At 48.1% G+C, this 17,287-nt stretch overlaps 2 protein-coding genes across 2 annotated transcripts; both read right to left on the bottom strand.

Annotated features, from left to right (window-relative positions):
• Nucleotides 1-1,995: 1,995 nt before the first annotated feature.
• Nucleotides 1,996-2,943, bottom strand: LOC132250340 (olfactory receptor 52R1-like). Its single transcript, XM_059726996.1, has one exon. It carries the CDS (start codon nucleotides 2,941-2,943, stop codon nucleotides 1,996-1,998), a length of 948 nt encoding a protein of 315 aa, XP_059582979.1.
• Nucleotides 2,944-9,954: 7,011 nt separating this feature from the next.
• LOC132250339 (olfactory receptor 52R1-like) lies at nucleotides 9,955-10,902 on the bottom strand. The gene has a single exon (XM_059726994.1). The coding sequence runs from the start codon at nucleotides 10,900-10,902 to the stop codon at nucleotides 9,955-9,957; it is 948 nt and encodes a 315-aa protein (XP_059582977.1).
• Between the last annotated feature and the right edge of the window lie 6,385 nt (nucleotides 10,903-17,287).

Below are 17,287 nucleotides of genomic sequence, written 5' to 3'. Positions count from 1 at the left end.
CGGATGAGCTCCATCCGAGGGTGCTGAAGGCACTGGCCGACATCATTGCAGAGCCACTGGTAGGAATATTCGAATGCTCGTGGTGCACGGGCCAAGTCCCGGAGGACTGTAAAAGGCCTAACGTGGTCCCCATTTTCAAAAAGGGGAGGAAGGAGGACCCGGGCAACTATAGGCCGGTCAGTCTCACCTCCATCCTTGGTAAAGTCTTTGAAAAAATTATCAAGGCTCACATTTGTGATAGCCCGGCAGGACAAATTATGCTGAGGGGAAACCAGCATGGGTTTGTGGCGGGCAGATCGTGCCTGACCAACCTAGTCTCTTTCTATGACCAGGTTACGAAACGCCTGGTCACAGGAGGAGGGGTGGATGTCGTATACTTAGACTTCAGGAAGGCCTTCGATATGGTATCCCACCCCATACTGGTGAACAAGTTAAGAGGCTGTGATGTGGATGACTGCACAGTCCAGTGGGTGGCGAATTCGCTAGAGGGTCGCACCCAAAGAGTCGTGGTAGATGGGTTGGTCTCGACCTGGAAGGGTGTGGGCAGTGGGGTCCCGCAGGGCTCGGTCCTTGGACCGATACTCTTTAATGCCTTCATCAGTGACTTGGACGAGGGAGTGAAATGTACTCTGTCCAAGTTTGCAGAAGACACAAAGCTATGGGGAGAAGTGGACACGCCGGAGGGCAGGGAACAGCTGCAGGCAGACCTGGATAGGTTGGACAAGTGGGCAGAAAACAACAGGATGCAGTTCAACAAGGAGAAATGCAAAGTGCTGCACCTAGGGAGGAAAAATGTCCAGCACACCCACAGCCTAGGGAATGACCTGCTGGGTGGCACAGAGGTGGAAAGGGATCTTGGAGTCCTAGTGGACTCCAAGATGAACATGAGGCGGCAGTGTGATGAAACCATCAGAAAAGCCAATGGCACTTTATCGTGCATCAGCAGATGCATGACGAATAGGTCCAGGGAGGTGATACTTCCCCTCTATAGGGCGTTGGTCAGACCGCAGTTGGAGTACTGCGTGCAATTCTGGGCGCCGCACTTCAAGAAGGATGCGGATAACCTGGAGAGGGTCCAGCGAAGGGCAACTCGTATGGTCAAGGGCCTGCAGACCAAGCCCTACGAGGAGAGACTAGAGAACCTGGACCTTTTCAGCCTCCGCAAGAGAAGGTTGAGAGGCGACCTTGTGGCTGCCTATAAGTTCATCACGGGGGCACAGAAGGGAATTGGTGAGGATTTATTCACCAAGGCGCCCCCAGGGGTTACAAGAAACAATTGCCACAAGCTAGTAGAGAGCAGATTTAGATTGGACATAAGGAAGAACTTCTTCCCAGTTCGAGTGGCCAAGGTCTGGAACGGGCTCCCAAGGGAGGTGGTGCTCTCCCCTACCCTGGGGGTCTTCAAGAGGAGGTTAGACGAGTATCTAGTTGGGGTCATCTAGACCCAGCACTCTTTCCTGCTTATGCAGTGGGTCGGACTTGATGATCTTTTGAGGTCCCTTCCAACCCTAACATCTATGAATCTATGAAAGGAAACACCACAGCTGGTCAGGGGGTGCACCAATGCTCTCAGAGGATGCACGTGCACCCCGTGCATCCCCTATGCATCGCCACTCACTGATTAGAACAGTTCCAGGTACCAAATCCCATAGGGTGCAGCCTCTGAATACAATTGCCCTAAACCTCTGCAATGGGAGCGAGGCATAGAGTGGAAAGCTCTGGCTATGCCTTGTTTGGCCTCTCTTCAGCAGCCATAATCTGCCACTGGGCTAGATGGGAAATGCACTGAGCCATGTGGACCTATGGTCTGATCCATCAAATGGTCACATTTAAAGAGGGAAGAACAGTTTTAAAGAGCTCCGTTATACAACGGCCCTGGGGAATTCCATGCACAGACAAGGAGTTTCTCCTGAAACAGAGAACACAACAGCGGTACACAAACACCGCTGTGAGTACAGACGTCAGCACCCCATCTGCAAGACCCTCCACCCTGGCTCAAATCCCTCTCAGCTGGAAGAGACGGATCACCCTGGCCTTGATCTGCCTGGTTCTTATCCCATACACAATGGGGTTCAGCATGGGGGGTAGCAGGAGATAGAGGTTAGCCACCATGATGTGAAGGTGGTGTGGGATGTGGTGGCCAAATCGGTGGGTGAGGCAAGTGAAGAGGGCTGGGATGTAGAACACCAGGATGACACAGGTGTGGGAAACGCAGGTGCTGACGGCTTTGAGACGGGCCTCGGTGGATGGGAGCCTCATGACTGTCCGCAAGATCATGGCATAGGACACAGAGATCACAAGCACATCAAAGCCCACCACCATGAAAGCCACAAATAGGCCATATATGATGTTGGCTCTAACCTTCCCACACACCAGCTTTACCACGGCCATGTGCTCGCAGTACGAGTGGGAGATGAGGCGGTGCCCACAGAAGGGAAGCCGGCTGGCGAGGATGGAGACGGGGCTCAACAAGAGGACCCCACGTGTCAGCACAAGGCTTCCTATTGCCATTGTCACTGGGATGGAGAGGATGCTGGAGTGCCGGAGAGGGTAGCAGATCGCAATGAAGCGGTCCAGTGCCATGGCCATGAGAACGCCCGACTCCACCGATGAGAAGGCATGGACAAAGAACATCTGAGTGAGGCAGGCACGGAAACCAATTTCCCTGGAGTCCAGCCAGAAGATGCCTAGCATTTTGGGCAGGGTAGAGGTGGACAGGACCACATCGGTGATAGCCAGCATGGCCAGGAAAAGGTACATGGGCTCATGCAAACTCGGTTCTGTCTTTATAATGAAGAAGATGATGATGTTTCCCACCACAGCAATGGCATACATAATGCAGAAAGGGAAGGCGATCCAGAACTGTGTGGACTCCAGGCCCGGGATCCCAAGCAGGAGGAAGGAAGCAGGGTGTGAGAGAGTACTGGCATTCAGCATTGACATGACAGGCTGTTCATCTCCAGCCTGGGCTGAAAGGACTTCTTTCCATGGGAAGAAGCGTCCCAGAACCTGTAAGCACAAAATCAATTAGCAGGAAACATGAGAGGAAGTGAATCACTGAAGAGAGAATCAAGTTCCTTTCTTGGAAATACAGGTTCATTCGCAGGACACTGACTTACACAGAGTCACAGGAACTAAAGGTGACAAAGACCCATTGGCATTCAAACACCGTTAGACATATCAAAGCATTCAGAGATTTATCAGCTTTTCACCCAAGTAAATTAAGAGGAGTTTTGCCCTTCATTTTAGCAGAAGCAGTCAGGCAAGGGCTGAGGGTTTTGTGCAAACCTCATCCTATCGATAGGATGCTAGTATTGTATCGTTGTCTTTTGTCCATTTCCCTTGGCCAGCTGAGATGTATTGTTTATGAAACATTTACTGCCTTTCAAAGTCAGTGGTACTTCTGATTTCCCCTTTCTTATTTCTGTCTCATTTCACCCCGTAATACCCATCAACGTTGCATTGAATGATGCCTCTCCTTGGAGAAAAGGAAAAAGAAATGAGAATATAACGTGAAATCAGGAGAACTGTGAGTGCCTGACTAAGTTGGTCAAAGGACTAGCTTGGCCCCTTGGGCTAGTGTGGCTAAAGCTCACCACTTCCTGTAGCTAATTGGCACAAACAGCAATGCTATGCCCAACATTATTTCCAGCCACAGAACCTGAAATCAGACAAACCACGAGTGCACCATGAAGTTGGTCAATGCCAGGCCCATGCAGCCATGTGTGTGTAAGGCTCACAGTGATGTGGCCAGCATGACCTCCAGCCACCATTGACTCTTCCTCCCAAATGACTAGACACAAATGTACAGCCAGGAATTTGGTGCAAGTCCAGAGCGAAGCTCAACCCTGTGCATTGGACCCATGGCCAAACCTCTTTCCTGTTTTGCTACCACTCTAAAAAGCATAAAGGCCAACAGTGTGCCTATGAGCCAACAGTGTGCCAGCACTTCTACTGCACTGCTACCTTCCCGTTCCCTCCCCCGTCCCCCACCAGCCTGTCCCTCACCCCCCGATGCCTCAATTTCCTTTGTCACTGACTGGCTTTCTTGCCTGCATTGCGTGCCAGGCCAGCCTCTGGCTTCTCTACTATTCCTTCCATCCAGGACCACGAGACACACCAACTGCACGTACTTCCTCAGCTTAACAAAGGGTTTTTCAACCCAAAAGCTTTCATTTTTTTTTTAATAATAAACATATAGACATAAAAACACAAGATAAGCCATCATCACACACCATGAGTAATATCATATACCCAGCACAACAAAACATTTTTAGTTCTTGCTGTTAATTCCTTTATAAGAAGAAAGGCTCCATGACAGTTCTGTGGGGGTACCTTGGATGCTGCTGCGGATGCTAATGGTGTAGAGCCAGGTAAGTTATTTTTGTCCTGCCATCTGTTGTACAGAGGCCCCAGTACCAGTGACGGCACACCTTAACACACACAGAGTGCCACCCACCCACATCACAAATTTTGCCTGTTAGCAGCCAGAGGTGCAGGGCCCCAGAGCCCAGACTCCTCCTGCACCTATCTCCTTGACAGCTGGCAGGCTTCGAGGCTGCAGCAGGGGCTAACACACTAGCAGTTTTCACCCCACCACGCCTTAACACACACACAGTGTCATCCACATCATGAGTTTTGCTTGTCAGCAGCTTGAGGTGCAGTTTCCCAGAAACTGCTCCAGTGGATGCCACTCCTGCAGTTTTCACCCCACTGTGAATTAATACACACACGTGACATGAGTTTTGCTTTCAAGAATTTGAGGTGCATTTTCCCTGAAACCCCTACACCTATCTCCTTGAGACTTGGTAGACTTCATGCTAAGAGCAGACACTACCAGCTCTGCAAGTTTCATCAGAATCAGACAAAAAACAACACAGGGATTTCACTGATTCCCCATTATACCCTATGGCCAAATCTCTGAATTGTCTCCAAAGCTTTGGAGACGATTCAGCCAAATTGAAGCTGAAAACCGATTCGGAGCTCCAAATCAAATAACTGGCATCCAAATAGGCCAAATCAGAACCTAAATCGAATAGTCCCCTATTTGCACAGGCCTACTACACATGCATTAATGTGCTTTAAGAAATCATGCCTACATTTGGTAGCTGCATTTGCCACCAGATAGAAGAGTGGTGTCTACTGGTTAGACAGAGCACACATTCATCTTTTGGCTGCTTCTGCCTTTTTTAAATCCAGTTTGTGTGCTGAACTTCTGTTCTCTTATGGGTATGGACTGGTTTCTGTTAATTTATACTGGTAAAAGGGTAATATTTGTACCTGACAGGGTTTAGCAAACATGGCTTGGTCATTTAGAAGTGCAACGTCATGCAATTAGCCAGCATAGTGTTTTCTATAGCAGAGACCATATTGCTACTTTACTTAGTCTATCAGGTGCAAATCTACCCTGCCTTCTTCTTGGCTGAAGCCATCAGCATGGAACAAAGCCAGCCTGGTTTAAACTTAGCCCTAGTGCACGCTTCAATCAGCTGCACAAACCCCACCTAGAACAAAGTACCGTGCACACAGTTGGCAACATACAGTCAAGCTGTCCGCCTTGTTCTGTGCCATAGGCATATAGCCCTCCAGCCTCGATCTCTGTGCACACCTTCATTAAGCAATTTATCTACTGTAGGGCTGGGAAAACAGCTAATTGGCTGGTCAAGTATTGCCAACTGAGCAGTCAATTGACCGCATATTTTTGACTGTTCAAAAATAGTAGAAAATTTACACCCCACAAAACAAACAAACCCCCCCAGCCCTATATTTTTTGTAGTTTTGTTGCAAGAAATATAATTTATTGCTTTTTGACATATATTTATTAAAAATGTGTTCTTTTTGTGGTTTTCGGGGAGTCTATTTGCTTTTTTTTTTTTTTTCTTACAAGTTTGGACTAGTATTTGGCCAGTCAATTGACTGAAATTCATTAGACTGGTCAAATACCCAACCCTGATATCCTGAACAGCTTTAAGATGCTCTTCCCCTTCTGCCTCTTATGTTGTGCTTGTGTAGTGTTTGTGGTTGTGTTTCCATGAAGTGCATGCAATGTGTGTGTGTGTGTGTGTGTGTGTGTGTGTGTGTGTGTGTGTGTGTGTGAAAGGAGCATGTAGGACTGCTCCTGATCAGCGTTTTCCTCCAAGAAAAAAAATCAACAGCTCCTGCTATTGCAAAAGAAATGCCAAAGAGATGCCCTGAACCCAGACAACTCACCTGTGTCCTGGTGCAGCAGGAGTGAGGACTCCCTGCCTGGGATATGCACGGGGATCAGCCACTCCAAGGAGGGTACATTTATGTTGCCTCCCCTGTGAAGCCCTAAGCCTATGCTCAGATGTGCCTGTTATCTCCTCCTGCCTCCAGCCTCAGTTAACGCTTTCAGTGCTAGGAATATCCTGCCATTCGTTGCCAAGATTTTTCTCCAGAGGGGTAATTTGAGGGAAGTCTCTTGCAGTCACATAATAAAGGACTGTATCAGAAGTCCTGCACAAGGAGGACATTTAACATGGCAAGGGGAACTTGAATTCACGCATCTTCTATATAATAATGATGCTTATGGTGATAAATATGTTAAGTAGCACTTTTTTAATTCATGGGCTGGCCAAAGAAGGGTGGGTGAAATGCCCATCCTCTTGCTAATTTCTGCTCTCAGCTGTTTTCTGATAGCTGAAGTGAACGACTGGGGGAAGACTCCAGTGCTTCCCCAGGGCTGGGATTGACAACCAGCAAGCTGTGCTCATATTACCTGCGTAGAGTGGTCTGACAAGGGCTTTACTAGTGTTCCCTAAAACCATCTGGAGATACCCCTCGCTCCTGGCATGAAAGTCCCTACCCTTGCCATGCAATGTTGCCACTGCTTCGTCTTGGGGACGATCGCATTTTACCTGCAGGTAAAAAATCCTCTGTGTCACTGCAGCATGGCCCTTAGACTCCTTAGGTACCAGGGAGGAATTCAGATCCCGAATTTAGACATCTGAAATCTCTCTGTGACACAATCATAGAAGACTAAGGGCTGGAAGGGACCTCAAAAGATCATTGAGTCCAGACCTCTTCCCTTGGCAGGAATACTGCTGACATCAAATGATCCCAGCAGAAGGTGTTGTCCAGTCTCCTCTTGACAACTTCCAAGGTTGGGCACTGCACCATGTCCCTGGGCAGTCTAGTCCAGATTCTGGTCACCCTTACTATGCAGAAGTTCTTGCTTACATCCAACCTGAAACCATCCTCTAATGGTTTATGTCCACTGCTCCTTGTCCTCCCCTGGGGTATCCTAGCTAACAGTTTATCTCCCAGCTTCTCATATTCACCCCTTACACACTTGGAGATGGCCACCACGTCCCCCCTCAGTCTTGTCTTGCCCAGGCTGAACAGCCCCACATCCCTTAGTCTTTCCTCATAACTTTTGTCCTCTAGGCCCTTCATCATTCTTGTGGCCCTTCCCTGGACCCTTGCAGGTATGTCTATGTTTTTGCGTTTTGTATTTTTTAAGTCCAGCACCCAGACCTGGACACAGGACTCCACCTGTATTCTCACCAGCATTGAGTAGAGAGGAAATATCACTTCCTTAGCACTGTTCACGACACATTGCCTAACGCATCCTAGTGTGCTATTAGCTCTGCTGCCTACAGTGTTGTACTGGCGGTCATGTTCATCCTGTGATAATTCATAACCCTGAGGTACCTTTCATTAATCATGTTGGCCAGGACATTTCCTCCTAACCGACCTTCATGTTGCTGGTTAGTTCTTCCCAGATGAAGCACTCTGCATTTATCTTCATTGAACTACATCCAGTTAAGCTCCAACCACCTCTCCAGCTTGTTCAGGTACACGTAGATCCAATCCTCTAGTGGGACCGCTTTTCCCCATAACTTACTATCGTCCAGAGACTTGGGCAGTGCACCTTCCACGTCCTCATCTAAATTGTGGATAAAGATGTTAAGCAGCCTGGGGTCAGGAACCAAGCCGTGTGTGATACTACTGACCACCCACTGCCAAGACGATGCAGACCCGACCCACTCTCTGGATTTGACCACTTAGCCATTTCCCAACCAGCCCAACCATGGACTTTGCCAGCCCACAGTCTGTTTTGTTTTTTATATACCTGTGTAGTTGTTACTGGTTGCTGTTCTAGATATGAGAAATAAACGTAAAGCAACTTCTCAGAAGTTCCTGGTTCAGGAATAGACTCATCATCCTTGTAACAACAGTACCAATGATGATGATAATGATGATGAGGAGGAGGAGGAGGATGAAGATGGGAACAGCTAGCAGTTGGAGCAGCAGGTAGATTTTCTGGTTAAGACAATCACCCAGGACTCAGGAAACTGAAGTCCCTACTTCAGGATTCAATTCCTGCCTCTGCCACAACCCCCTTGAGTGACCTGGGAAAGAGGCCTAGTCTCGCCAGACCAAGGCTTTAAAGTGCTGATACTAAAACATCGTTCTTCCTTTCTTTGGGTGGTCCTTCTTGGACAGGAAGCTCTCCAGGCAGGCACTGACTCCTTTCTGTATTTGGAGAGAATCCAGCATGCTTGGGACCTCTAGAAACAACTCATGACATTAAATATATAGTGGTCCCTGCTTGATGGGCATCCCACACCACGGGGTCTCATGGCTTCCTTTCGTTGTTTAATGAATTGAGAAATATGACTACATGCTGTGACAGCTGAAATGATGTCTGTGTGATAAAGGTGCTTGCTGAAGGCCCTATGAAGATTAGACAAAGTGTTTCCTGTATTTGTTTAGATATTAAGCTATATGTTGTTGCTAAAAACCTAATTAAATCTAAGATGTAGTGAGGCCTTGTATAAAGTAAGGCCTAGTAAATTTAGCAAAGCCTTGAAGTAGTAAGGCCCTGTGGTGTATTTAAAATTACCTTATGAAAGGAATGCATGGCTTGTACTGTTAATTGGTCAGTCTAAGGACAGTTGAACTAAAAGAAATCTGAGTGGTTGTACGTTATCAAAACCAATCCGAAGCTTTAAATTGGCTGAAATATATGGAAACCATTCAGTAGGAAGACAGAGCTCTGTGAAAAGGATTAGTTAGCTGTTGCCTGGATCAGTGGGCCCGTGGATCTCGAGGAGCCCAAGGACTGCATTCCAGGGTGCTTCCTGGTACCCCTTTGGACAGTGTCATTCAGGAAAGCCTGACTTCGCTGAACTTTGTGGAAAGAGAAGCTTGCTGTGTATCAGGCAATTGAGGGGACTGCTGATAAGTTGCCGATGTAAATTGCTTTTATCTGTCATTGTTTGTCTTGTTACTACGTGTAGTTCTGTTTTAGTTAAGTTAATAAATCTTTCTTACCTTTCCACCCCCGACCATACTCTCAATCAGGAACCCTCCACAGGCAGCTGGGACACATGCATACATCATTGGGCTGCAAAGTAACCAGGGTGCAGATATTAGCACTGAAATGGCAAGCACACACTTGAATGCACGCCTTCACAAACAGTCCACCTGCACACATGAACACACACATGAACAAACATCCTAACAATCGTCAAAATACTAGAACTACGGGACACACAGGAAAGGGTAGCAGGTTTAATACTAGCAAGATGAGCTTATACTTCACAACAATGTGTCAAACTCAGTGCTATGGAAAGTTTGCGGAAGCTATTTGGGCGGCCCAGTTCAGGAGGCTGGGCTCTGGAGTCCAGTAGATTAGACCACTTCCTGGTACTGAATATGAGACGGGAGTGCAGAATATGAATAAAAATATCCTAAACCTTTGCAATGGGACAAGGGCACAGAGTGGAAAACTGTGGATATGCCCTATTTGGCCTTCCCTTCCACATGCAAACTCTGCCACTGAGCTAGATGGGCAATGGCCTGACCCAGTGAATGCTCGTTCTTATGAAGGGCAGGGCAGTTTTGAAGAGCTCCATGAAACAATGACCCTGGTAAGTAGTGACGCTATAATGCCATTTGTCAACCCCCCGCCCCACCCAGCCTGACTCAGACCCCTTTTGGGTGGAACAGACGGTTCACCCTGTCCCGGATCTGCTTGGTTCTCACCCCATATACGATAGGGTTCAGCACTGGGGGCACCAGGAGGTACAGATTGGCCACCATGATGTGAACGTGGTGTGGGATGTGGTGGCCAAAGCGGTGGGTGAGGAAGGTGAAGAGGGCTGGGACATACAACGCCAGGATGACACAGGTGTGGGAAGTGCAGGTGCTGACAGCTTTGAGACGGGCCTCGGTGGATGGGAGCCTCATGACTGTCCGCAAGATCATGGAATAGGACACAGAGATCACGAGCACATCAAAGCCTGCCACCATGAATGCCACAAATAGGCCATACACAACGTTGGCTCTGGCATCTCCACACACCAGCTTCACCACAGCCATGTGCTCACAGTACGAGTGAGAGATGAGGCGATGCCCGCAGAAGGGAAGCCGGCTGGCGAGGATGCAGAAGGGGCTTATCAAGAGGACCCCACGTGTCAGCACGAGGCTGCCTATTGTCTTGGTCATAGGGATGGAGAGGATGCTGGAGTGTCGGAGAGGGTAGCGGATAGCAATATAGCGGTCCAGTGCCATGGCCATGAGAACGCCCGACTCCACTGATGAGAAGGTGTGAATAAAGAACATCTGAGCGAGGCAGGCATGGAAACCAATCTCCCTGGAGCCCAGCCAGAAGACGCCCAGCATTTTGGGTACGGTGGAAGTGGACAGGACCAGGTCAGTGATGGCCAGCATGGCCAGGAAAAGGTACATGGGCTCATGCAAGCTCGGCTCGGTCTTTATTATGAAGGAGACAATGACATTTCCCACCATGGCAATGACATACATGATGCAGAAAGGGAAGGCAATCCAGAACTGGGTGGCCTCCAGGCCCGGGATCCCAACCAGGAGGAAGGCAGCAGGGTGGAAGGGAGTACTGGCATTCAGCATTGACATGACTGGCCGTTCGTCTCCAGGCTGGGCTGAAAGGGCTCTTGTTCCCTGGCAACAACCATGACCTCTCCTGGAAGCACCAAGTCAATTAGTTAGAAACATGCAAAGAAATGAATCGCTCAAGACAGGATCAGGTTCCTCACTTTGAAATCTAGCCCCATTCTCAGGACAGCGACTTACACAAAGTCACAGGAAGTAAAGGTGTGAAAGACCCATAGGCATTCAAACTATGTGGGGCATTTTAAAGTATTCAGAGATGAATCGACTCTTCCCCCAAGTATCTGAACAGGGATTTTGCCATTGGTTTTAGCAGAAGCAGTCAAGCAAGGGCTGAGGGGTTTTTGCAAACCTCATCCTAGAAATGCAATGTAGAGTTGTAGATATTGTCATTTGAAGGACAGGGCCATTTCCCTTGTCCCACTCACTTTTATTCTTTATTGATCATATTGCTGCCTTTCAAAGTCAGTGGTACTTCTATTTTCCTTACCACAGTCTCGTTCCTCCCCGTTAACCCATGAATGATCAATTTAATATTACGTCTCTTTGGATAGAAGGAAAAATAGAAATGCCAACAAAACCTGAAATAAGGAGAACCATGAGTGCCTCATGAAGTTGGTCCGAGGTCTAACCTGGCCAATGTGGACCCTTGGGCTAGTGTGGCTAAGACTCACCAGTTCCTGTAGCAATGGCACAAACAAAATGGTATGCCCAGCATTTCCACCAGCATCAGAACCGGAAACCAGGCTAACCACGAGTGCACCATGAAGTTGGCCAAAGTTAGGTCCATGCGGCTCATTGGGTTAGTGTGCCTAAGGCTCCCAGTCATGTGACTAGCACTACCTACAGCCATCACTAACTCCTCTTAAATGACTAGATACTCGTTTAAAGCCCGGACTTTGGTGTAAGTCCAGAGCCAAAGCTCAACTATATGTGCTGGAGCCATGGCCACACTTCTTACCTGTTTTGCCAACATACCCCAAAGCATATATGCCAGCAGTGTGCCCTTGTTGTGAATAAGGATAATTCCATCCTGGGCTGCCTTGGTAGGAGGGAAGTGATTCTTCCCCTCTATTTGGCATTGGTGATGCCATGTCTGGAGTCTTGTGTTCAGTTTTGGGACACAGTATTCAGGCCCCCCACCCCCTTTCACTTTTGGCTCCAATTCTTCCAAACTTTTGGGCAAGTCGGCACATCATTTCTCAGCCTGACTGGCCACTAGATATGCATTAGTCTCTTAATTCCTTAGATTTTATATGTGGATTTGGAAATCTTCAGTGCATGGTGCTTCACTTTTCAGGAAAAGGGGAGTGCTGTGCCGTGCAGTTGAACCCACCCCTCTGGCTCTGTTAGCCAGGATGGACTTGAGTTCACAAAAGCATGTACTCTTATGTATCACTTATAGTTAGTCTGCAAGATTTCATAGACATCAGGGCTGGAAGGGACCTTGGGAGATCATTGAGTCCAGCCCCCTGCCCCAGGGCAGAAAGTCAGCAAGGGTCAAAGGTGTCACAACCCAAAGTTGTGATTTTTGTTTGTGTGTGCGCTTCGGCACCGCTAAATTATTTCCCGCCAAATTTGTCGCTTTCTTTGCATGGTAGAGCTCTCTGTTGCTAGAGAGAGCTCTGGAGCAACGGGGGATTTCCCGCCAAATTGCAGCTTCTTTGCAGTGTGCATCTCTTTTGCATCGTAGTGATACACGCTGTAAAGAAGTTCCCGCCATTTGTATTAGGGTCCACGCCATGTTATTGGCCGACTCCTAATTTAGGCACACGTGGCGGCTAGCGATTGGCTTGCTAGCTGTACATAAGGCTTGGGTAGTTTCCGCCCAAGCCGGAGGAGGGAGGAGAGAGAGATTCTGTGTGAAGATCTCCAAGCGCTGCGGACCCTCGCGGACCCGGCACGCCTCCCCTAAGCAGGCAAGAGAGGCAATAGAACTGAGCCTATGGAGCTTTTGCTTCTCGCCTCTCCCCATCACCGAGCGCAATCCTAGACGTAACCCTTTCCTGTAATTTCAGACCCCGCGGAGCCTAGCAAACTCCGGGGAAAATGTATCGGACCCGTGGAGCTTGAATAACTCCGGGGAAACTTTTCAAACCCAACTAAACAGGACCCACGGAGCCTAGCAAACTCCGTGGGAGCAATCGTTTTGTCAGAGTCCTCCAACGAGGTTTCAAGCGGGAGCTGTGCCTGGAAACTTATCCAGCCTACACCGATACCATCTTTGGGTGTAAGTAAACAATCTTTTCAATCAACCATTATGCCTCCGTGACTAATTCTAACTCACGTGCACAAGACCGTCCCGCGGTTTCTCCCACCCTGCGTGTCCGGGCTGATGGCCACAGCCCGCGTGCACCGGAGACGGGTCCGGTACGACCCCGGTTCACCCCCGGCTTGCCCATGGCAGCCAGAATGGGATTGGAATCACTGCCACGCATGGTGACGAGGGCGGGATTGGGGCCAGGCAAGCACAAAAGGATCCAAGCAAGATTAGCATCCAAACACTTCTTAAAGTGTCCAAACATTTCTTGATGTAAGGTGCATACGTATCTTGCCTTGTGCCTTATTTCAAACTAACACGGTGCACTACCTCTTTATGCCCACCTTCCCCAAGAGTGTGAGAGGCTGCCCTTTGCTCATCAGACTCTTTGGGCCTATCCCATCTTTTTTAATCCCTACTTAAATTACTAAAAGTAAGAGCTGCAAGGACAATTTCCCACTCAACAGGGTTTCAGCTGCAGAAGGAAGATGTTTGCTTTCCCAGATGCTGCACAGACTGCCGAAACCAACAGCGGGAGATGCAGCAGTGTTGTCCCTATCTTCCTCACCCCAGAAGATGTGCCTGCAAAGCTTCCCTTAGTTCCCAGCAAAGAGCTTCCCTAGACACCTTCAGACACATCCCTGCAGGCATGACGGGCGCTGCCTTCCAGGGTCCAACCACTGATTTGCAAAGCTAAAAGCATAAATCCTACCCGGGACCACAGGCTGAGAGCTGTCAGACTTGTGTGGGGAAACAAAATGCACACAAGCCTGTGAGCTGCACAAGCAACAGGCATGATGCTGAACACCCCTCAGTCTTTTCCACAGCTCTCAATATAAGATCCATAATTGTTTGCACATAAAGTGCAAGGTTTGTTCTGACATCATCATCTCGATGGGTGCATTGCACATCACTGGATCAGCTCCCTTCTTCAAACTAGTGTTGGGTATCTGATCGGTCAAATAAAGTTTGGTCAACTGAACGGTGAACTATCAATTAAAACTTTTAAAAACTTGTTAACAGGTCCAAATAATACACAGAAAAAGCAGAACTGTTCCAATAAGAAATGTGTCAAAAACAAGGAAAGATAATATTTTCCCAAGAATACTACTGAAGAAATGTAGTTTTTTTGTTATGTTCTGCATGGACAGACCAGACCATTTTGTTAGAGCTGCTCTTGAGCAACTTGGTGAGGACGTGCAACACTAAAGGTCAGGGCTCAGATGGTGACTAATGGGCTCTGTAAAAAAGTGAAAACCTCTCCCCAAAGGGGCTGGTCTTGGTCCCTTGCTGTCCTTTCTGCATTTGGTGGTGTCTTCTTCAAGCACCAAGGGAAACTCAGCTAGTTCCTAGGACTTGGTTCTTCCCATTGAAGGGGGGTGTCTTGACTACCCTGTGCTGGTGCTCCCGCAGGCACCTTGAAACCTCTGGAGCTCCTGGCTCCTCCTCTCTTCAGGCCCAAAACAATCCCCCAAATTGGGGCCAGGTAGAGAAGAGCTGTGTGTGCTGGGGATGGAGGTGGCTGGGCTGCCTTGCTCTGTGCCATGGGTCATATAGCTCTCTGGCCTGGACCTCTGAGCTCGCAGTCAAGAAGCAATTTATCTGCTGTAGGGTTGGGGAGCCAGTCCATCGGCCAGTTAAATATTGTCAATTCATTGTTCTATTGACTGCATATTTTTTGACTGGTCAAAAATTATAGCAAATTTACAAACAAACCAACAAAAAAAACCACCCTATTTTTTTTATAGATTTGTTGAGAGAGATATGATATTTTTGGTTTCTCTGTGTGTGTGCATGTCTGTGCATGTGCATGTATGTAGTTTGTCGGACTCTTGATCAGTGTCCTCCTGCAAATACCAAGTCAGCATTGTAAAAGAAATGCCAAAGAGCTGTCCTGAATGCAGACAACTCACCTGTGTCCTGGTGCAGCAGGAGTGAGGACTCCCTGCCTGGATATGCTCGGGGATCAGCCACTCCGAGGAGGAGATATTTATGTTGCCTCCCTGTGAAGCCCCGAGCCAGCTGGGACTGACTATGCTCAGATGTGCCTGCATCGCCTCCTGCCTCCAGCCTCAATTAACCCTTTCAGTGCTAGGTTTTTGCATCCTGCCATTCATTGCCTAGATTTTTTTTTTTTTTTAGAGGAAAGTTGAGTAAACGGTCTCTTGCAATCACATAATAAAGATTGCATCAGAAGGCCTACATTAGGAAGGGGATGTTTAGCACATTAATGGGGACTTAAATTCATATCTTTTCTACATAATCATTTTAATGATGCTTATAAATCGATAGCTGTTAGGTAGCACTTTCTCATCCACCAGCCAAAGAAGGATGAGTGAACCACATATCCCTTACCTATTTTGTCTCACAGCTGTTTCCTTACAGCACAGGTACATGACTGGGTTAAGACTCCAGTGCATTTCATGGGCTGGGACTGACAACTGGTGAGCTGTGCTCACAATATCCCCTTGGAGTGGCCTGACAATAGCTGAACGGACATCTCTTAGCACTATCTGGAGATACCCCTTGCTCCTTGCTTGAAAAGTCCTAACCTTGCTATGCAGCAATGTCAATAGGTACATGATTTAGTGCTTGAATGCGTGGACACTCACATATGAACTGCGGGTAATGTCCTAAAGCATGGCCCTTAGACTCCCTAGTCCAAAGGAGGGATTCAGATCCTGAAGTTAGATACCTGCATTCTCTACATGGTGCAGAAGGTGGAATAAATGCCCCAAAACAGGGCTCCCAACACTTGGTGCACTTTGGATGCATTTTTTTCTTTTAGTGCAATGTACATTTGGAACAGCCTGACTTCTCCAGGAGTCTATGGGAGTGACAGAATGATTTCTCATTTCTTTCCTCACCAGCCTGGTATGACTTCCCACTTGTCTTACCTTACGTCATGGTGATTCTAACACAGCTGCTTCCATCTAGCTGCCCTCCCCTTCGTTTGGTGTTTTATAATTTGCCTCTTGCTGTGAGCATTTATATTTCAAAGCACCAAAAGGAGTCCTTGGCTGTCCATTACTAATATTTCCCGTAATCATTTCTTCTCAGGCCTGGGTCCTTCTCTTGCTTCTTGGCCTCTTGAAGGCTCAGATCAAGTGTAAACTGAGGAATGCCCTGGCACTACAGACCCCCACACCAAGGGGAAGAAATAGGTTTGGGGCTCCTAAGGCAGCTCTTGGAGACCATAAAAACTAAGGAGGCGGTAGTCATGGGGAATCCTAAACTACCCAGACATTACTGGGAGATGCAGACAGCAAAGTCCTACTGTTCATGCACGTTGCTATCCTGCGTACAGGACCTCCACCTGATGCAGGAGATACACAGTCCCACTAGGGGGAATGCCATACTGAACCTGGTATTGGCAACGGGGGATGACATGGTAGGGGACCTGCAGATCGGTAGCCATCTGGGGCACAGTGATCACCAAATAATAGAATTCATCATAAGACCTCGAGTGGGTAAGATAATTAGTAGGGTGAAAGTGCAAGACCTTAGGCAAGCTGATTTCAATGAACACAGGCGATTAGTCAAGGACGCACTGCAGAGTAGGAGTTTTGAAGAGATGGGAGCCCAGGAAGGGTGGCTGTGCCTTAAGGAAATGATCCTTTGGGCAAAGAGGGAGACGATACCGATGCAAGGAAAAAGAGGGAAAAGGGTCAGGAGGCTTCCTTGGCTGACCAGAGAAATGCAGAGCAGCCTATGGGCGAAAAGGGAGGCATATAAAAAGTGGAAACAGGGAGAGATTACCAAAGAGGGGTATACCTCCTCTGCTTGTGCTTGTAGGGAGGCAGTTAGGCGGGCCAAAGCTACCATGGAGCTGAGGATGGCATCCCAAGTTAAAGGATAACAAGAAATTGTTTTTTAGATATATAGGGAGTAAAAGGAAGCCCCAGGGAGGAATAGGTCCACTGCTAAATGGGCAGAAGCAATTGGTGACGGACAGGGGGAACAAGGCTGAACTCCTCAATGAGTTCTTTGCCTCAGTGTTCCTAACTGAGGGGCACGACAAGTCTCACAATAGGATCATAGAGAGGCAACAGGAGGGCTCCAGACTACGAAGCATAGACCCTGAGATGGTGCAAAGGCACTTGGAGGAACTGGATGCCTTTAAGTCAGCAG

The sequence above is a fragment of the Alligator mississippiensis genome, chromosome 1 (genome assembly GCF_030867095.1).
Source record: "Alligator mississippiensis isolate rAllMis1 chromosome 1, rAllMis1, whole genome shotgun sequence".
In the NCBI taxonomy this organism is placed as follows: Eukaryota; Metazoa; Chordata; order Crocodylia; family Alligatoridae; genus Alligator; species Alligator mississippiensis.
This window is presented reverse-complemented; position numbering and strand designations above follow the sequence as displayed.